Genomic DNA, 22,542 nt, shown 5'->3' on the forward strand with positions numbered 1-22,542 from the left:
AGATTTAGTTATAGGTTGGCACATTCGATAGGCCTTGAAAAACTAAACACAGATCAATCGAGAAAGCAGGAAGACGTTATGTGGAACTATGAAAAAATAAGCAAAATATACAAACTGAGTAGTCCATGTGCAAGATAAGCAACATGACGGATAGCGTTAACTCAGGAGCGCCGTGGTCTCGTGGTTAGCGTGAGCAGCTGTGGAATGAGAGGTCCATGGTTCAAGTCTTGCCTCGGGGAAAAATTTTTACTTACTTTATTTTTGCAAAGTTATGATCTGTCCGTTCGTTCATTGACGTCTCTGTTCACTGTAATAAGTTTAGTATCTGTGTTTTGCGACCGCACCGCAAACCAGTGCGATTAGTAGACGAAAGGACGTGCCTCTCCGATGGGAACCGAAAACATTTGATCGCAAGGTCATAGGTCAACCGATTCCTCCACAGGAAAACTCGTCTGATATATTCTATACGACACTGGCGACGCCATGTGCGTCATATGACAAGAATATGTTGTCGACTCACCTAGCTTGTACACTTGGCGAATGGGTAAAAAGATTCTTTTACCTTGCCCAATTTAGGTTTTCTTGTGGATGTGATGATAACTCCCAAAAAAGTGATGAAAACATAAGCGTTTGTCACATGATGAAAACATAAGCGTTTGTCACATAAACTGAAAATTAAAAAGTTAAACTTTTCACCCTAGGGAAGTCTTGAACCAAGGACCTCTCGTTCCACAGCTGCTCACGCTAACCACGAGACCACGGCACCCCTGAGCTTGTTCTCTCCTTTTTGTTGCCTATCTTGCGCATGGACTACTCAGTTTGTATATTTTGCTTATTTTTTCATAGTTCCACACAACCGCTTCCAGTTTTCTCGATAGATCTGTGTTCAGTTTTTCAAGGCCTATCCACTGTGCCAACTTATAACTAAATCTGAGGGGGGTGCGATGGGGAGGTTCCCTTGTGAAAACCGTACCGATAAGCAGTCTGCGGCCGTGGTACGCGGTATGCGCAACCTCGATGCAGGACGCGACTACCCGCTCCCGTAAAAGTCGTCCTTACACGGGACGAGGCAGCAAACATGGACGCGGACGGGACGTCGGATCTTACGAGGGACACACGGGTCGAGCTAGTTAACGTTATCTGCGCTCTTAGCGCTCTCCAGTGGCCGTTGTCTGCTTTATTTGGCTCTCAAACCACATAGTTTCCTTACGAAAATGTCCGCCCCCGGTAGCTGTGTGGTCAGTGCGACAGAATGTCAATCCTAAGGGCCCGGGTTCGATTCCCGGCTAGGTCGGAGATTTTCTCCGCTCAGGGACTGGGTATCGTGTTGTCCTAATCCCCATCATTTCATCCCCATCGACGCGCAAGTCGCCGAAGTGGCGTCAAATCGGAAGACTTGCACGCAGCGAACGGTCTACCCGACGGGTGGCCCTAGACAGACGATATTTACTTACGAAAATGAACGCAAGTAAGACGGATGCATTAACTCCGTAAGCGACTGTGGAAGAAAAGCGCGGAGAAGATTCTGGACTCGTCGATATCATTAACAGCTAATACAGGAACGTTGCATAATGCTGTAGAACGATCTGAGATACATACTACAATCCGATTAAAAGTACTTGACAGCTGACACCTCACCCGTTGGAGCTGGATTCCTCCAATCAGAGCGCTCAACCTCACGCCCAAACAATTCACCTTTACCAAACTGTCGCAACAATTGGTCAGTTCACTTCAAATTTCTTGATGTGTTTGGATACAGAATCATGGGTCGGGCACTTCTATTTCGTATTTCATCACACATGATAAGTACACCCAAAAAGAACACACACACAAACCACACACAAAGCGATGCTAATGAAATATACACGTTTCTCACACTCTACTAATCAAACATGACTGGATATTTCCGCACAAGACACGATTCAGCGTCACATATCCAGTTAATATAATCACAGAGACCAGCTTACATTAGAAGAGCTTTGTACGGCATAGCGCGAAGCCGAACTTTTTTTTTTAAGTCGTTGCGACTAGGTCACCAAAGTTATAAATAAGAGGGGGAGCCAAATGAAAAACTTAAATATTTTTTTAAATATCATTTATTGTGCAGAAGTGATACAAAGCTGTATCACTTTTCAACGTAATCTCCCCCACGCTCAATGCAAGTCCTCCAGCGCTTACAAAGTGCATAAATTCCTTTAGAAAAAAATTCTTCTGGTACTCCGCGCAATCACTCATGCACCGCGTGGCGTACCTCTTCATCAGAACGGAACTTCTTTCCTCCCATTGCGTCTTTGAGTGGTCCAAACATATGGAAATCACTTGGGGCAAGGTCTGGCGTGAGGTCGATCGCTTGACGGCGCGTTCGGCGCGGGCCCGCCCGTTGCCGGCGCGCCGTAAGGCACGGTGGCTCGCACTGGGGCGTATCGCTTCCAGTCGGGCGTGCCGCGGCAGTCCTCACAGGGGAAGTGACGCGTCTCTCATAGCCTCTCCTTCCCAAGTGGCTCTTTCCGCCTTCCCGTGGTGCCAGATGTTAAGCTCGGCGTTCTGCCTTGCGACAAAAGGGAGAGCTGCGACCCAGCCCGATGCGAAAGCGAAGGGTGCGTGGCACAGGGGGAGCTGTGTCGAGGGACCGAACACCAGTCCCTTTCTGTTCGCAGGGCGCAGACCAGCAGGTGCTCTGCATGCCGGCGATCTCGTTTGTCGGCGTGGGATTGCGGCGCGAGTCGGCAAGGGTGCTTCGCCGCGCCCCTGGGCAACCGGGGCGTGTTCTGCCAAACCCAGGAGGTGGTGGCATCGCCTGGGCCAGGTTAGATGGGTCCAGACCGCCGAACGTCTGGGGGACCGGCCCGCCACCTGAGTAGGAGTGGGTCCTTGGCCGAGAGGTGGAAACTCGGGCAAGTAGGCGGCGAAGGGCGAGAGATGCATCCGCCTCTCCAGAATGCGGGGTGCAGTTGCCGAGGAGCGTCGCGTGAAATCGTCGATGACGGGGTCACCGAGGGGGACCAGTGCACTGGCGACGGTGCGCTGAACCCGGCAGCTCGGAAGTGCCCTTGACCTAGGGGCGAGGTCGCTGGGCGAGCTGCAGAAGTCCTCCCCCCCCCCCCCCCCCCTATGCCAGGGGAGCCGGTCCGGGGCAAGAGATGGCCACAAATGAAACGAGTGATTCGTGTGCGCCTCAACGGGCTTCCGCTGCGCCTGATCCCTCTCCCCAGGACGGGCAGGGACAGGCAGAGAATGAGTCAGTGATGCAGAGACACTCTAGAATCACGTTGCTCATGGAGCAACAAATAAAGAATGGGAAGATAAGCCAAGCTGGACTTGCCATCACCAAAAATGAATTGGCAGCATGGGCTATTGCCCACGCTAAACTTGAAGGCAGGGTTGAAGAACTAGAAAAAGAAAAAGATTAAGGAGGCAACCGGCAAAGACGTGGGCGGCCGTGGCCGCGCAAGCACCCACTAAGCGCCCACAAAACACGACGAGAGACACAATTGATAAAATGACAAAGAGAACAGACACAGCAGTCTTCCTTAGGACACTGCCTGGACAGGACACGAGCGTTAAGAAAATACAGAAACTTTTCGCATAAAACATAGATCCTGTAAAAGACAAAATTAGAATTAAAAAGATAAAACCAAGCAGAAACTCCGTAATTGTCGAAGTTGCCTCTGATCAGGACAAAGACAAACTGTTGAACAACCAGAAACTGAACTCGGTGGTCAAATGTGAACCACCGAGGAAAAGAAATTCTCTTGTTATATTATACGACGTTCCCACGATTATGACAAATGATGAACTTTCAGAAACAATCAGACAGCAAAACTTTGACGGAACGAACGAGGAAGAATTTAAGAGTTGCTTTAAGTTGAAATTTAAGACTAGGCCACGGGGTCGTGATGTTGTTCATCACGTCGCCGAAGAAACAGCGCCAATTTGGAGAAATATAACAACAATTGGCATATGTTGGTTTTCATGCCATCAATACACGAGATTATGTCGTGGTACCTCGTTGCCACAACTGTGGTGACTTGGACCACATCTTAAGGCTGTGCACCAGGGAGCCGGCGTGCACTAAGTGTGGGGAAAACGGTCATAGCCGCAAAGATTGCAAGGCGGCGGCAGTTTGCATATCATGCAGAAATCGGGGAAAAAAGTCTTGCGGAGCCACAGGCAGGAATTGCCCGACATATAGAATGCCGGAACAGAGATTAATCTCTAGAATTGATTATGGTTGAGCCCGGCATACCGAACAGGATGCCAAAGCGAAAGTCCCCGAGCAAAAGGAGGAGGGACGCCATGAGGGCAAATAGATTCAAGGATTTTTTGAGGTCGCTCTCGGGCGCCGCTAAAATTGAAACAGAAGACAAAGCCATACAAACTGAATTCCCAACAATGGACATAGCCATACAAACTAACTTCCCCCTCATGGCCGAAACTCTCTCCTCTGAAAGCCGGGGAACAAAGCCGAAATTACACCAACAACGGCAAGGGCATCCTGTGGTTGTGGCAACTACTAAAGACGACCACACGAACAAACAACCAATTCAAGAAAACATAGTGACAAGCTCAAGCACGAGCTCTACTTTACAAAGCACATCAATAGTGAGACTACCACCGGTCGATCCGGTAAGGGTGTACCCCAACTTGGAGTACACCATGCAACTATCTAGACTGGAGCAGCCGGCTACCCTGACCACTGCCTTACGACATGTGGTCCGTGTAGGACATGAAGACGGCAGGAAGATAACCTTCTCGGTTATGGAGGCTGTTGACAGAATCCAGCTAAAATCAGTGAATCTCCCCACCGAATTCGGAGCCTTGCGAGACCTGCTCAAGAAAGTGTTCGAAAGACGAGGTGAGAAATTTGAACTTGACGACATTTACCAACAATCAGTACTAGCACATGGACGAATTGCGTTCGACTGGAGTAAGACCTGGCCACATGACCGAATACATACGTACTTCCCCTAATGACAAAAATAAATATTGGACAACTTAACACTCATAACAGCAGACTCGTAATGCAGGAGCTCCGAAGGGAGGTGGAGGAGAGGAGACTAGATGTACTCTGTCTACAGGAGCCATACTCCCTGGCTGGGAAAATCGTATTTGCTGCCGCAAGCTGGCAAATAGTCAGCAGAGGGGATGACCCGAAGGCGGCGATTATAATTACAAACAAACTTTTGAAAGTCACCATACTCTCACAGTTTACAACTAGCCACTGTAACGTCGTGGAGCTGCAATCCCATATGAGAACCATTACTCTCATAAACATGTATTTCCAGTATGGTGATAACATAGAACAGTACATAGACCACCTAGCGAGAATTACCACGGCGTTGCGGGGAAGAAAAGTTGTAATAATAGCCGATATTAATGCTAAATCTCCCCTGTGGTACAGTGGCACAAGAGATGCAAATGGTGAAAAAGTCGAGGAACTCATTATGGCATCACAACTTGTGGTAGCAAACAGGCCTGACAATCCTCCTACCTACGCTGCAGGAGGAGGACAGGGCACAAATATTGATGTCACTCTTGTAACACCAAACACAGCCAATAATATTCAAAACTGGAGAGTTACAGATAACGCCACCACAAGCGACCACAACTTGATAACTTTCACCTTAGGAGAAAGAGAGTGCCGCTGGGCCATGGGGTGGGAGGTACAACTAAATTACAGAAGAGCCGATTGGGAACGCCTAGCAAGGGAGTGTGACATTCCTTCATTACCGGAAGGTGACATGCATCTGGACATGGACGTAGAACAGAGAGCGGAGGAACTGGTGAATGCAGTGACAAGAGCGGTGAGGGCAGCTGTACCTACTAGGAGGAGGGCCATGGCGGCCTCTCCGTCACCACGGTCTGCTGAACTAGGAGAACTGCGTCAGTCTGTCAGAAGGCTGAGGAGGCACTACCAGCGCAGTGTCGTCTGGCAGGAACGACAAAGGTGGCAGTTGCTATATAGGGAGGAAAAGCGGAAGTTCCAAAAGGAACTGCGTGAAGTTAGGATGAGAAGCTGGGAAAACTTCGTGCTCAACCAGCTAGTCATGGGCCCATGGGGGCTTCCATATAAGTTGGTAAGAGAAAAAATCCGCTCTCCTCTGGAGCTATCAACAGTCAGGTACGGGGACATGATGACGGAATCTTGGCAGGAGACTGCAGAGGTCCTCCTCTGGTCCCTGTTCCCTGACGACAATGCGGATGGGGAGACAGAGGGGCAGAAGCAACTGAGAGATGAAGATCAAGAAGAATACATTAATGAGACGGCTGTCTACCCCTTTTCAGAGGAGGAGGTAGCAGCCCATATAAGATCACTGCAAAGAGGAAAAGCACCTGGGCCAGACGGCATTGTGGCGGAGGTAGTGCAGTTCCTGGCGCCTCAGCTGACTGCGCCACTTACGCATCTATACAATGAATGCCTTAGACAAAGAAAGTTCCCAAAGAAATGGAAAACGGCAAACGTAGTCATTATAAAGAAAGGACCAGACAAGGTCCCCGCGGAAGTGAAATCATACAGGCCGATTTGCTTGCTGGATTTATTCGGTAAAATACTGGAGAAATTGCTAGCTGACAGATTGGCAGCACACCGGGTGTTGTGCGGGATGAGCAACAGGCAGTTCGGGTTCAGGCCGGGGCGGTCGGCATCTGATGCAATCGCCCTGGCAGCTGAGGTCTGCAGCTCGACCCCGCACAAATACGTGGTTGGCATCATGGTTGACACCAGTGGCGCCTTCGACAACCTGTGGTGGCCTTCGCTCTTCTCCTGCTTGCGGGAGAAAGAGTGTCCAGGGCCGCTATACGGTTGCCTGAGGAGCCATTGCAAGGATCTGGAGTTCTGGCTATCATCCCCTAGCGAAAGAGTTGGAAAAAACAATTACCAAAGGATGTCCCCAAGGTTCCGTTTTAGGACCCCTCTTCTGGGACATCCATATGGAGCCTCTGTTAGACAGACTACAACAAAGTGATGAGGTGCTAGAGGTGATAGCCTACGCAGATGACCTCCTCCTGTTGGTTGGCGGCCGTAGCCGCGAAGACATTGAACCAAAAATAGAGACAGCTATAGACAAACTCCAACAGTGGTGCAATACGACTAAAATGACGATATCCCCAGCAAATCTACTTACCTGTTGCTAAAAGGACATCTCATCAGAAATCCGACAGTCAGAATTGACGGTTCACCAGTTCTCCGACGACGAGAGACACGCTATCTAGGAATTATCATTGATGAGAGGTGGAGCTTCGGAAAACACATTGATGCTGTTACCCAGATATTAAATAACCTCATTTCAATAGGCCATAAAAGATGGAATCTCCCTCCACACCTAATTAAACTCTACCACAATAGCATCCTAACCTCAGTTGTGGGTTACGGCTCGGGAGTCTGGGCGCACAGGCTCGCGAGGGTTGTGCCCGCCATGGCAGTGAGAAGAGTCCAGAGAAGCATGGTATTAAGAGCTGTGGGAGGCTACAGAATATCTCCAGGGGGGGGGGGGGGCTATTAGTCATAATGGGGCTCTGTCCTCTGGACATAAAGATAAGAGAACAGCCGGCTTGGTATTGGGCCAAAAAGGGAAATTATGAGAAGATTGCAGATATCATGGGTATTAGGGTGGGGGATAAAAGGGAAATAAGGAAGAGAGGGGAGGAAATCTGGCAGGAGTCTTGGGAGGTAGAAGAAGCTGGACGCAGAACTTTCCAGTTTATACCTGATGTAAGGGAACGCCTGGAAGTGAAATACTTTGAGCCCACACGAGGTCTGATCCACTGGCCATGGACCCTACCCGACATACTTATGTCGATTTGGGAAGAGGGCTACACCAGCGTGTGACTGTGGCGATCCGGAGGGTACACCCGAACATGTAGTTTACGAATGCCCCCTCTTCAATGATGTCGCAAACACACTACGTGGCAGACTACCCAACTGTGACACATATCAACTACTTAGACGAGAGGAAACTTTTCAGACCTTAAACACATTAGCTAACGAGGTATCGCGAAAAGTTCTAACTGAATACTTAAGAGAGATACACTAAATAATAAAGACAATAACCACCGGATGCGTCCTGAGCCCTATTCCCATGCCGCCTGTGCGTGGACCGGCCGACTTTAATCTCAGTTGGAATCCGCCACGTGCAGGATTAGGGGGAGTAGGGATCAACACCACCGATTGTGACACACACCCGATATGACGTAGGATAAGTTAGTTTGTAGGACTTAGTTTATAGGAAATTACGTTAGGAACTGCAGCGAATTTAACATAGAGCCCTGCCCAGTGCCAGGGGCATGCTCTTCGGGATTAGCTCGAAGAGCAAGGCAGATTAAAAGTTGGTTTATATCTATCACTGGCACACATGTGACGCTGCAGAATATATAAATTAGTTTTAGGAATTAGATATAAACTGTAGATGTTACATAATAGATGCCCCATTGATTGTTAAACAATAACTGTAGCTCACTTATTAAAACTGAAACTTGCTGCAAAGTTAGTATAAATGTATAAGTGTTATGACCCACTAATGAATTAAGGAAGTGGGTTAACTTTGTATAATTATAATGGTTTGTTAATAAAGATTTTATTTAAAAAAAAAAGGTCTGGTGAGTATGGTGGAAGAGGAAGACATTAAAAAATGCAGGTCTGTGATTGTTGCAACTGTTGTACGGGCAGTGTGGGGCCTTGCATTGTCATGTTGCACAAGGACACCTGCTGACAGCAATCCACGGTCGCTTTGGTTTGATTGCAGGCCGCAGATGATTTTTTCGGACATCTGTGTATGATGCAATGGTGACAGTGGTCCCCCTAGGCATGTAATGCTCCAAAATGACGCCTTTTTCGTCCCAAAACAGAGTCGGCATTACCTTCCCTGTTGATGGTTCTGTTTGAAACTTCTTTGGTTTTGGTGATGAGGAATGGCGCCATTCCTTGCTCGCTCTCTTCGTTTCCGGTTGGTGGAAGTGAACCCAGGTTTCGTCCCCAGTAACGTTTCTTGCAACGATGCCATCACCTTCTCGTTCAAAGCGCCGAAGAAGTTCTTCACAAGCATCAACACGTCGTTCTCTCATTTCAGGGGTCAGCTGCCGTGGCACTCATCTTGCAGACACTTTGTAAAGCTGAAGCACATCACGCACAATGTGGTGTGGCTGACCCATGACTAAACTGTAAACATGCTGCAATGTTATTCAGTGTCACTCGGCGGTTTTCCTTCACTATGGCTTCAACTGCTGCAATGTTCTGTGGAGTCACAACTCGTTGTGCCTGACTTGGACGAGGAGCATCTTCCACTGAAGTCACACCATTTGCGTACTTCCTACTCCATTCGTAGACTTGCTGCAGTGGCAAACATGCATCACCGTACTGAACCTTCATTCGTCGATGAATTTCAATAGGTTTCACACCTTGACTACGCAAAAACCGAATAACAGAACGCTGTTCTTCCCTGGTGCAAGTCGCAAGTGGAGCGGCCATCTTTATACTGGTACTGCAGTGGTTTGTGTGTATCTGCACAATGCTGCCACCTACAGGCCATTCTGCACGCAGTTTGCAGCACGCTTAGCAGCTTACAGGTTAACGGCGCAAAATTTCGATTTCTTGTTACAAATTTAAGGTTTTCATTTGACTCACCCTCGTATAAATACTCCACACAGCGATGTGGTGTAGCGCAGTGGTTAGTGTATCAGTGTGGTACGAGGGTTGCCCAGAAAGTAATGCACCGCAGTTTTTTTTTCAACAATTCTTTATTGAGCACAATGAGAATCACACAAACGAAAGAATGTTGTTTTATCTACACATCCTATTTTTCCACGTGATCTCCATCCCGTTCTATAGCTTTCCTTCAGTGCGAAAAAAGGGCGTGTACGCCCTGTCGGTACCATCCTTGTTCTGGTGGCGCAGCCAGTGCTTCGCTGTGCGAATCACCTCCTCATCGTCCACGCATGAGTCTGTCCTCGCGAATGACATCAGCTCGTTGCAACATGTCAGATGTGACAGTCGTGGATGGTCTCCCCGACCGCTGCAAATCGTGGAGCTCCGCCGAACCGCCTTCTCATGGACTCATCTTACGTGCCTAGTGACTAACTGTACTTCTGTTGACAGCAGATGCTCCATAGAACTTGCACAAGCGTTAAAAATATTCCCCACAGTTTTCTTCTCTGCAATGAGAAATTCAATGGCGGCACGTTGCTTGTAACGTACATGATCACCAGACACCATTTTAAAACTGTCCTGCAGCTACACTATCTGTCGCAAGTGACGGAAACCTGGCGTGCAGACTCAGGAGACTTCAAAAAATACGTACGTAACGTTTCGCACTCGTAGCACTGTTTGGGGCTGAGAAAAAAATGCGGTGCATTACTTTCGTACATAGAAGATCGTCGGTTCGAACCTCATCAATTACAACGGGTTTCACAACGGGTTTCTAAATCTAACCAAAACATTTTGATCATATTATTTTTATTCAGTTAATTAGTCTAATTACAATTTTTATGTTTCTAATTGTTTTCGCGTCATTTAACATTTATTGACTTATTTATTTGCTCGTATTTATCCACCTATCATTTCGTTTTCGTCTGGAATACGCCTGTGTCGCCTATAATCTGCAACCAAATGCCAACCAGGTCTGCTCATCAGTTGGTAACGTGACAGTTAGTGTAGGCTGCGTGAGGATAGTTTCAGGTAAACAATGATAACGAGAAATTACAGTTTACTTTTAGAGCTAAACAGAAAATTTTCTCCCTTGAGTTTGCTCGTAAAGGTTAGCTTTAATAGCCGTGAACAAAAAGCATAGTGATTTGCCGGCCTGTGTGGCCGAGCGGTTCTAGGCGCTACAGTCTGGAACCGCGCGACCGCTACGGTCGCAGGTTCGAATCCTGCCTCGGGCATAGATGTGTGTGATGTCCTTAGGTTAGTTACGTTTAAGTTGTCCAAAGTTCTAGGGGGCTGATGACCTCAGATGTTGAGTCCCATAGTGCTTAGTGCCATTTTCAGACATAGACTGGCAGTCACGTTCAGGCTTAAAGTTACAGGGCCCACATTTCAATCCGTGGCCTTTGCAAAAGTTGCAAATGGTTCACATGGCTCTGAGCACTATGGGACTTAACATCTGAGGTCATCAGTCCCCTAGTACTTAGAACTAGTTAAACGTAACTAACCTACGGACAACACACACATCCATGCCCGGTGCAGTATTCGAACCTGCGACTGTAGCGGTCGCGCGGTTCCAGACTGAAGCGCCTAAGACCGTTCGGCCACAATGGCCGGTGCAAAAGTTGCAGCGGGTACATTATTTGTAATACGTAACATCGACCTTTAAGATAATACCTGTATCACATGAATACGAAAGACCCAGAATTTCTAAAAAAAACGCGAAAAAAAATTCGAACGAGGTGAACGCAAAAGTACTACTACTGTTCTCTTCGTCGCCTCAGAACTTACAACACTATTAACTGCGCTACAGCTTTCATGTGGCGACGAAACCTCAATAAATGGCGCACACTGAGCAAAGACTGTATCTGCAAACGTCACTATTTACTGTTTAATACGTTTACTGTACCAAAAAGACGCGTTTTTGATAGATCATCACTGAAGCAGCACATTGTTGTAGCACTGAAGTTATAATATTCATATCATGTACTCTATGAAAAAGAAAAACCCACCCAATACTATGTTTGACGCCACGCAATATGGCAGATCTCATGTTCTGCTTGTAACGTAAGACGGTGTCCCGTCTCACCGGCGACGTTCTTCTCCAAGAGCCAAAAATCTGACATGCCAAATTCTTTATTTCACGCTCCAGAGTATAGTACGTGGAATTCCACTCTGTGACGCCACCGATTCCTCGTCCACGTGCGTTTTCATGTCCCGTGCAAGGACCGCCAATCAAGGTCGCTAACGCATGCTTATCTGTGCGATGGCGCTCGAGTCACAGGCAGCAGGATCGAATCCCGATGATGCAAGAAATTTTCGTCGCTAGGACTTGACCGGCAAGGCGCGGAGCGGGTACGCATGCAGTTCCTGATCAACAACACCATGAGCTGTACTAGCGAATCATCATCTGAAGCCTGAAACACTATTGACGGTATTCCGTGTGTCCGATGGAGATTTTAAGCCTGGTGGTCCACACACACACACACACACACACACACACACACACACACACACATTATACGTTTATGACACAATAATTATTTTCCGCGAAGGTAAGGTGGCGAAGCACACAAAGACGGAGAACCTCTGCAATTAGTTTAATTTACCGCTTTGAGACTCCCAGTCCACCTGGCAATAGGATGCGACTCAAAACGACTCTCCATGGCGGGCGTAATAGTGCACCGGATAGTGAATAATTCCATCGGAAGCTCGCTAGGAGGTAGCGTTTGAGTGATAACGAACGTGAAAAAATAAATTTATCAGTTGCTAAGCCGCCTCAGGTAGATAGCAGTTCAACCACATAATCCCCCCCTCTTAAGCGGGAAAGCTACGTAAATGCATTGAAAACGTTTGCTGTGTGATGGAAGAGCGTTAGCAAATGGGCAGAAATCATTTTATCAATGTTTATGAACAAACATATTTCACATCATCATCAGAGAGTGTACGACTCGCAACGCAGCATTACATACTGGGGAACGTGGTAGCCGGCTGGCCAAAGTGATGATGATGATGATGATGATGATGTTTGGTTTGTGGGGTCCGCCCCCGGTAGCTGAGTGGTCAGCGCGACAGAATTCACGGGTTCGATTCCCGGCTGGGTCGGATATTTTCTCCGCTCAGGGACTGTGTGTTGTGTTGTCATAATCATCATCATTTCATTCCCATCGACGCACAAGTCGCCGAAGTGCCGTCAAATCAAAAGACTTGCACCCGGCGAACGGTCTACCCGGCGGGAGGCCCTAGTCACAGGACATTTGCATTTACATTTACATTTTATTGGTTTGTGGAGCGCTCAACTGCGCGGTCATCAGCGCCAGTACGAAGTCCCAATTTTTACACAGTCCAATCTAGCCATTGTCTCGAATGATGATGATGATGATATAACGAGGACAACACAAACACCCAGTCCCCGGGTAGAGAAAATCCCCAACTCGGCCGGCAATCGATCCCAGGACCCAGTGATCCAGAGGCAGCAACGACAGCCACTAGACCAAGAGCTGCGGACGGCCTACGTGGAGATAGTGCAGGCGCCAAACAGTCATCAATGAGCAAGCAGTGCTACACAACAGACCTGCCGATGTTTTCTCCAAAACGAAGAACAATATATGAATGTATTAGAGACAGTCTTAAAATTGCGTCCCTTCCTGACTGGCATAATACTTCTAGTTGCGCAAGGCCAGAATACCTGATAGAATTTAGATCTGATTGATTCTCGTATCTCTTAACTGGCGCCATACTTTTGTGAGACAGCTGCCAAACTTCTTGGCGGACGCCCCCCCCCCCCCCCCTCCTCTTTCCGGAGTCGTTTCGCCTTTTCATTCCGTTCACCTTTCAGCCGGTGTGTGATTTTCCTTGTGTAAACGTGGGGTGCCGATGCACTGTTTCATCTTCAGTAAATCCACAGGAAAGTCGCCACAACGTCACGCAGACGTACGATGGGGGGTTATTATTCGTCGAGATGTTTATCAACATTTCATGTTTATTGCGATTGCTCTTGTGTAATATAGTATGATTATTATTTACACTGTCTTCCCGTATTTGGAAGAAATTGGTCCAGATTACAAGACAGGAAGTGGTGATGATATAAATTCAAAGCAGGAATTGGATATGGTGGAAAAAATAGAAATATCGCTGTGATTCCTATTTCTGGGGTAGGGGAAACTGCTTCAAATGATGAAAAGCTCAACCGCCAACTAATGTCAGAACAAGACAATATAACTTTGTGTTGCAGGGTCCTGATCTGCAACTTATGGCTAATAATTTGGGTAGGAGTTCAGATACTGAACAACTATGCTACCTACATTTTACTCATGACATTTAGATGACATTCTACAGCGATAAAATAGAAGCACTCTCAAAATAACGTATGTTTTGTACATGATTCTGAAGTTCTGGAACTGATTTTATGGGATTACTTGTATTCATTACAAACGTTATAATGAATCCACTGATAATCTTTCTCGATGGTTGCAACCGGTGTATTACTTTTCACAGTAATATATGAATAAGATTTTGTTCATAACGACAGTCCTTCTATTTCAAAACCCAAATTAGAAAGCAGAAAGGAAAAAGAACATGCCATTGCAGTAGTGTCAAACATACTTTACAGATTTATTGTGAAATGTCAATAGTGTTAGTCTCCAGGTTGCACTATGTGCACTGATAAATGAATTCTTGTGCCTTCCAAGGTTGATGTTGATATCCGACGTTATATGCCAAGAAAATCGGCGAAATATGGGTTAAAGATTGTCTGTGTGACGGACACCAGGTCCGAGTATTTATTTATTTATTTATTTTTAATCAGTCTTCTAACTGGTTCGATGCAGCCCACTACGATTTCCTCTCCTGTGCCACTCTCTTCATTTCAGAGTAGCATTTGCAACCTTCGTCCTCAATTATTTGCTGGATGTATTCCAGTCTCTGTCTTCCTCTACAATTTTTGCCTCCACAGATCCCTATAGTACCATGGAGGTCATTCCCTGATGTCCTATCATCCTGTCTCTTCTCTTTGTTCCCACACATTCCTTTGCTCTCCGATTCTGTGCAGAACCTCTTCATTTCTTACCTTATAAGTCCACCTAATTTTCAATATTCGTCTGTAGCACCACATCTCAGGTGCTTCGATTCTCTTCTGTTCTCGTTTTCCCACAGCCCACGTTTCACTACCAGACAATGCTGTGATCCAAACCTACATTCTCAGAAATGTCTTCCTCAAATTAAGGTCGATGTTTGAGACTCGTAGACTTCTCTTGACCAGGAATTCCCTTTTTGCTTGTGATGTCCTCCTTGCTCCTTCCCTCATTGGTTATTTTACTGCCTACGTCGCGGAATTCCTTAACTTCATCTCCTTTTTCTTTTTTTTTTTTGTGTGTGTTGTGCGTCGGCAAGGGTACTACCTCCGGAGGAGGTTGGTCCCTCAAGTGTGCGGGGTAGGTTTGCTTACTGGGGACACCATTTATTTGAGAAAATGGGACACCTTGTTTTCGTTGGAGAGCCTTTGGGCACAGTTTGTTGGTCCTTGAGGCCCACAGTCTTGGTATTTTTATATATTTTATTGAAGCTTCGTTGTTCTGATGTGACCTTTTCTATTGATTTGCATCTCTTAGTTGTATTGTAGGATGGATAGCGGAACTCTTATTTTTTGCCAAGGGGCTGGTTCTACAGTTGCTCAATCCTGTAATTGCTGTCTGGTAGGTCTGAGCCTTTCTATTTTCTCGATGAATCTTCTTGTAGAGGTGATGATTTGGCTGTCGACTGTCGGCATGTTTAGTTCTTCATGTATGCGATTTGTACTCGTCCACCATGGTGCGTTAAGGATAAGCTTTAAACATCTGTTTTGAAGTGTTTGGAGTGGTTTCCTATTGGTTCTACTGGTTATGCCCCACGACGAGCAGCCGTAGAGCATCATAGGTATAACTATTGCTTTGTATATGTTTAATTTTGTTCTTTGAAACATTTCCTTGCTGGCCAGAAGAGGGTAGATTGCGTGGATGGTTCTTGATATGCGTTGTCGTTTTTGCTCTATGTGCTGTCTGAATAGCGTTTTATTGTCTATTCTTACGCCAAGGTATTTGACTGACGTTGTCCATGGTATTTGCGTTCCATTTAACTTAATGTGGTCGTGGATTTGTGGTCGGCGGCGTGTAAATATTATGGCGACTGTCTTCTCCGGGTTTAATTTGATCCTGTTTAGTTTGGCCCATTTTTCTGTGTGATCCACTTGTTGTTGTAATCTATTTATTGTTGTTGATAGTCGTCGGTGCGTTTCTAGGAGTACCGTATCGTCTGCAAATTGCGCTATTGTCGAAGTTTCTGTTTTCGGGGTGTCATTTACAGATACGGTGAATAGGGTCGGCGAAAGCACCGAACCCTGCGGTATTCCTTCCTGTAATATTTTATGGGCTGATCGTTTGTTATCAATCTGAACAAAACATCTTCGGTCGTGTAAGAAACTGTCAATCATTTTAATGTAACATTCAAGTATGTCGGTCTGGTCTTTTAATTTCGTAATTAGGTTGTCCTTCCACACTTTGTCGTATGCCGTTTCGACGTCTAGGAAAATTGCGGCTGTATATTTGGAGAGGTTCATGTTTTTGGTAATGTGTTCTGTAATACGAAGGATCTGGAGTTCTGCTGACAGTTTTTCTTGGAATGCAAATTGTTCTTGTCTGATGATGTTGCCGTCAAGTAAAGGTTGTCGGATTCTTGGGAGCAGTATGCGTTCCAGGAGCTTTGACATCGTTGGGAGTAGGCTTATCGCTCTGTAATTTTGTGGTTGCTTCAGGTCTTTTCCAGGTTTGGGGATAGGTACTATTTTGGAGATCTTCCATGCTTGAGGAAAGTAGTGGTTGATTAGACAGGCGTTAATGATTCTGGTGAGAAGGACTAAAGGTTTTCTTGGCAGGTTCTGGAGATGAATGTTGGAGATGAGGTCCGGTCCAGGAGCAGAGTTTGTGCCAAGTCGGTTGATAATTGTTTTTATTTCAGCAAGAGTGGTTAATTCTGGTAGATCGCGAGGAGGTGTCTGACGTATATTCTGGGCTATAGTTGTCACATGTTGTTGATATTGTAGTATGTCAGGTTGTAGGTTTCCTTGATGTTCTATTGTATTTTGTTGTTCATAGGTGGCTGCAAAAAGTTCTGCCTGGCTAAAGGCGTCGAAGATGAGATTGTTATTGTGTAGTAATGCCGGTTTGTGTGTTTTCGTGCGTCGCAGGTTTTTGATTAGTTTCCAGTCGTCTTTATTTCGGAGTTGTAGGGTGCTCATACGGTCTTCCCAGACTTCGGCTCTCCATTCCTGTACACGGTGATGGATTTGCTTTTTGAGTCTGTTTAATTGTCTTCTATCTTCCGGATTTCGTGTGTGGAGCCATCGGCGTCTAGCTGCGTTTTTAAGGTATTTGAGATCTTGTATAAGTGGTGGCAGATTGTGAACGTTTGATTCGGGAAATATTGTAGTTGTAGATGCTTTTTTATACGCTGTTTTAATTTTGTCTGTTATCGAGCCGATGGCTTCTTCTATTTTTTGTGTAGTAGTTAGGTCCAGTGTGGGACGAATGTTGTTATTTAGCCATCTGTGGAATTGGTCCCAATTTATAATGGTTTTGTGTCGTGGGTGAGGCGGTTCTATTGCATTACCGATGTGGCCGATTACAGGTAGGTGGCCAGAGGTGAGATCTTGAAAGGTTCGGAGATGTAAGTCAGGATCGAGGTTCTTGGTTATGCAGATATCCAGGACGTCGGGTTGGTGGCGGTGATTGAATGGAATGTGGGTGATATTTAACTTCATCTACTTCGTTACCATCAGTCCTGATGCTAAGTTTCTCGCTGTTCTCACTTCTGCTACTTCTCATTACTTTCGTCTTTCTTCGATTTACTCTCAATCCGTATTCTGTACCCATTAGACTGTTCATTCCATTCAGCAGATCATGTAATTCTTCTTCACTTTCACTCAGGATAGCAATGTCATTAGTCAATCTTGTCACATTTCACCTTGAATTTTAATTCTATTCCTGAACCTTTCTTTAATTTCCGTCATTGCTTCTTAGATGTACAGATTGAATAGTAGGGGCGAAAGACTACATTCCTGTCTTACACCCTGTTTAACACGAGCACTTCGTTCTTGGTAGTCAATTCTTATTATTCCCTCTTGGCACTTGTACATATTGTATATTACCAGTCTCTCCCTATAGCTTACCACTATTTTTCTCTGAATTTCGAACATCTTGCACCATTTTACACTGTCGAACGCTTTTTCCAGGTCGACAAATCCTATCAATCTGTCTTCATTTTTCTTTAGTCTTGCTTTCATTATCAACCGCAACGTCAGAATTGTCTCTCTGGTGCCTTTATCTTCCCTAAAGCCAAACTGATCGTCATCTAATACATCCTCAATTTTCTTTCCCATTCTTCTGTATATTATTCTTGTCAGCAACTTGGATGCATGAGCTGTTAAGCTGATTATGCGATAATTCTCGCACTTGTCAGCTCTTTTAGTCTTCGGAATTGTGTGGATTATATTTTTTCGAAAGTCAGATGGTATGTCGCCAGGCTCATACATTCTACACACCAGCGGGAATAGTCGTTTTGTTGCAATTTCCCCTAATGATTTTAGAAATTTTGATGGAATGTTATCTATTCCTTCTGCCTTATTTCATCTTAAGTGTTCCAAAGCATTCTTAAAGCCTAATTCTAATACTGGATCTCCTATCTCTTCTAAATCTACTCCTATTTCTTCTCCTGTCACATCAGACAAATCTTCCCCATCATAGAGGCCTTCAGTGTACTCTCTCCGCCTATCCGCTCTCTCCTCTATATTTAACAGTACTTACACAGAGCTTGCAGTGTGGCATATAAAAAATTCGAAAGTTAACATTAAAATGGGAATTCATCCTTGAAATTTTCGACCAATTTTATTTCTGTTTCTGATGGTTGGTCGTTTAAGAAAAATAGGCATGGAAGAGGATAAAAGACTAAAAGTTTTATTTCTAGATTTTTGAGAAAAGTAGGAGAGTCCTCTTTTTCAGGACATCACTTACGTTTTTTTTCTATATTTTCTCCTTGATTATTAATATATTTCGTGTTATTTCACTTTCATATGTTGGAAAACACATGTCACTAGTCGAGGTCAATAAAAAATTCATAAATTTTGACAACATTGTATAAATCAATAGCAAACTTCTGGAGTATGACCAATTACATTACAAAATCTTATGATACCTGTTAAGGGTTCAAGAATTAAGGTGGCCTTCATACGCTCAATATTTATTGCGCAATAATACTGTGGCAATTTATTGTGCGAAAGTGGGAGGCCAGGAATATTTATGACCGGGATGAGTCAGTTAGAACTCAGCGTTCGTAGCGAACATGCTGGCGCTCGATAATACAGAACTCTCGTGCATTGCAACTGTAATCGCTATGTGCTACAAAAAGAAAAGCAAGAGGAAGCCGACATAGCCGATAAAGTGGCTTAGAAGGCATCTACACACGGCCATACTAATGTGATAGCAAATCTTGCAGCACAGCCAAATGACCATAGGATTTTTTAAGGATGAACGAGGAATCTTTCAACGAGACGATGAACTTCGTTCCCCTTATGTACACAGAAATAGTATATCATATACTCGCCCGATTTCACTTCCTACAGTGCTTGAAGCGATCTATAAACCTGAAAAGAGGATTGGTTAAGCAGTGTTGTTATATATTTCTGCAGTTCATAACTCAAGCTTCTAAAACGAACAAATAAGCAACTGCAGTGTTATTTCCCTGGGCTTAAATATTTTTGTCCAATGTTTCTATAGCTAATACTGAATAAGTATTAAATATGCAATAGAATTACTCCCCTGAATGCATTTCAACAGAAGTTCCCTTTCATCTGTATTTCCTAGTGTAATATGACGCCACCATATCAGTTGTCTGCTTGTCCGCAAACCACGAAATATTGACAGCAATTGCCGTGTGTTGCACATTATATTGCGCAATATATTGAACAAACGTCAATATTTTTTTAAGTTCTACTGTCTCCTTCAATAGATTGTGCAAACCGTCAATGCAGCTCTCTGAATGTCAATATTATTGTGCACAGTATTGCGAAATAAATACTGAGCGTGTGAGGGCCACTATAGTCTGATATTACGAGACTCAGTTATTCCAACTGTATATTCATAGGCAAGATTTGTCTGTTCAGCAATTCGCGATTTTCTTTTACATGACGTGAGTATTTGAGTGACTATGTGTTGACTTATTTTTCCATTTATCACAATACATTGCAGTTTACTATTCATTTAAAGTTTGATACTGTATGCATACCTGGGAGAACTGTTTATTCCTTACAACTGTTCTTCTCTCGGTGCGCCTGAAGTTTAATTATTGTAGGAATTACTTGAGGAAAGGAGGTCACATGCAGATTTGGGACCACCAGTAAGACTTTATCTGCTGCATCCGTTGCTATAATCGGGGATTTTTACGTTAAGCCCCTATCTATGGACAGGTAACCGAAGTTAGAATAGCAGAACTGGTATCATACAGGGTGTGAGCGCTCGTCAATGCAACGTCGGACGTTTATAAGTCAAACTCAATCTTCTGGGACATTAAATTCAAGAACCACCACACGATATATATCGTAGATGAATTTCAGTTGTTATTTCACGCGATTTCTGTTGAATACATAGACAATACATAGACATTCTACCGCCGTGGAGAGCGGGGCACGGCAGACAGTACAGTGCGTGACGCTGCTTCGGACTTTAAACGCCAGAAGCCAACCAATTTTAATTAGACTTGAACGAATATATCAGAAATAGCGAGTAAGCTGTTTAGAGAACGTACCTGAACAGATGCGGCAGCAGTCAGCATTCTCTTCCTTAGAACAGTTTACGGGGCACGCTCGGCTTGAACAGTTCATACGTCCGCCCTGTGAACAGAATAAACCTTCATTACAAAGAGGGACAGGTGGCAGATCAAATTAAACACTGTCTAATCGTGTTAGAAGTGCTCTGGGATCTGTATGTAGGGCAAGGCCCACTCTCCTATAAGGACTGAAAGACACACTTTACAAAATTTGTACAATTTACTATGAATGTGTTTAGTGAGGCTAAACCATCACCTTCATTTGGGTAAAAGCACACAATTTTGGTAAAAGCACACTCTCTTATATAAGGTAATGAACGAGCTGATGAAGTCGTTAAGGACGTTACTTGCAAGGCAGTATCATAGAGTACTGAACTCCCGTTTACTGAATTTAATTGTTTAAGCGGAGAAAGCGGTTTTCGAGTGGCAAGAAGTATGGAACTTCACATCTTGTTTCGAGGGAATCTATTACACAGAATCCCATCATAGTTATGGGACGCCTCCTCTAACTTCCATAGAAAGGCAATATCTGCTGTTATTAGGATAAGATCTGACCATAGTAGTTTTCCAACTCAGAATTTATTTATTAAATTGTGCCAACTGTGACTGTGACAGTAATTCGCCGGGAGATACTGACCATATTATTTTCGCTTGCAAGAAGTACAACCTACTAAACGAATTGTTTCTATGTAAACTGAAGAAGACTGACGGCCCTCAACCAGCTTCTATTAAGTATCTCTTATTTACCAACAATCTAAAATTACGCCGTGTCCTATTGTATATATTTTGATAATGATAATTCAATTGTGACTGATACTATTAATGTGTATTGTTTTCATTTATCTGTGATGAGCTGCAAACTTTAAATTGTAACAATAGCATGTTAATGTGTAATTGCATGTATTTTATGTTTTAGGTGGAATTTTAGCTGAAATTTACGGTACACTATATGTACATCGTTTGTGGTTTAGTTGGTTTGTCGCTAAAGACCACCAGTATTTTTAAAACGATGTTGGCTCACTTCAGTGATGTCAGTTATACTAAAAGCGAAAAAGCAAAATTTCATTGACAGTTACCGGCATGACTTCCGCATAGATATAACAAGAAACTTAGCTCTCTCGGTTTGTCCATGGGATCCACAACGACAAAGACAACGGCGGCCAGGTACGAACTGGGTACATGAAAAAGTAGCTTCTACACCAATGACAAGTGTAACGCATGGTGAGGAAATAAAAATTAGCATGAAAACTTCATAAGGTAATTTAAACTGTAAACAGCAGATTTCTGAGCCACATTTGTACTTAGAATCACTGGAAATCTTGGGGAGAGGCAAAACACTAAGTTGACATATTTTGCATATTTTCATTCGATAATGTCACGTGGAATAAAAAAAAAACCGCCAGGGTAGCCGAGAGCGCTAATGCGCTGCTTCCTGGACTCCGGTAGGCGCGCCGGCGCCGGATCGAATCCGCCCGGCGGATTAACGACGAGGGCCGGTGTGCCGGCTAGCCTGGATGTGGTTTTTAGACGGTTTTCCACATCCCACTAGGTGAATACCGGGCTGGTCCCTACGTTCCGCCTCAGTTACACGCGTCGCAGACATTTGAAAGACGTTCGCACTATTTCACGATTTACATTAGACACAGACAGCTGGGGTACACTGATTCCACCCCGGGGGGTACGGGGTGGTGGCAGGAAGGGCATCCGGTCACCCCTAAAACTAAACTTGCCAAATCCGTTGTAACCACACCAACCCTGCGATAGCTGCAGGACTATGGCGTAAGCGAAAGAAAGAATGTCACTTGGAATAATGTTCTGGGATAACTCATCTTTAAGAAACGAAGTTATCATTGCTAAAAAACGTACTGTAAGAGTACCATGTGGTGCTCACGCACCATCATCTTGTAGAAGTCTGTTAACCCTTTCAGCCCCTGTGGTTTCTGCCATAGTTCTATTCACTTTTTAAAAACAACTGAGAGTACAGTTTTTGCAGATTTCCTCTTGTATTCCAAAGCAAAACAGTGTTGATAAAATAACTGACTATTTATTTTTTG

General features: G+C 44.7%; 1 protein-coding gene across 1 annotated transcript in view; it reads right to left on the reverse strand.

The window, feature by feature from the left end:
* LOC126457081 (chordin-like protein 1) overlaps positions 1 to 22,542 on the reverse strand; it is a 672,845-nt gene that overhangs the window by 114,206 nt on the left and 536,097 nt on the right. Inside the window, exon 4 of the mRNA XM_050093090.1 lies at positions 20,468 to 20,552. Coding sequence (XP_049949047.1) covers positions 20,468 to 20,552 — 85 coding nt within the window. The remainder of the gene's footprint in view (positions 1 to 20,467; positions 20,553 to 22,542) is intronic.

The sequence above is a fragment of the Schistocerca serialis genome, chromosome 1, assembly GCF_023864345.2.
Source record: "Schistocerca serialis cubense isolate TAMUIC-IGC-003099 chromosome 1, iqSchSeri2.2, whole genome shotgun sequence".
NCBI classification, from domain to species: Eukaryota; Metazoa; Arthropoda; class Insecta; order Orthoptera; family Acrididae; genus Schistocerca; species Schistocerca serialis.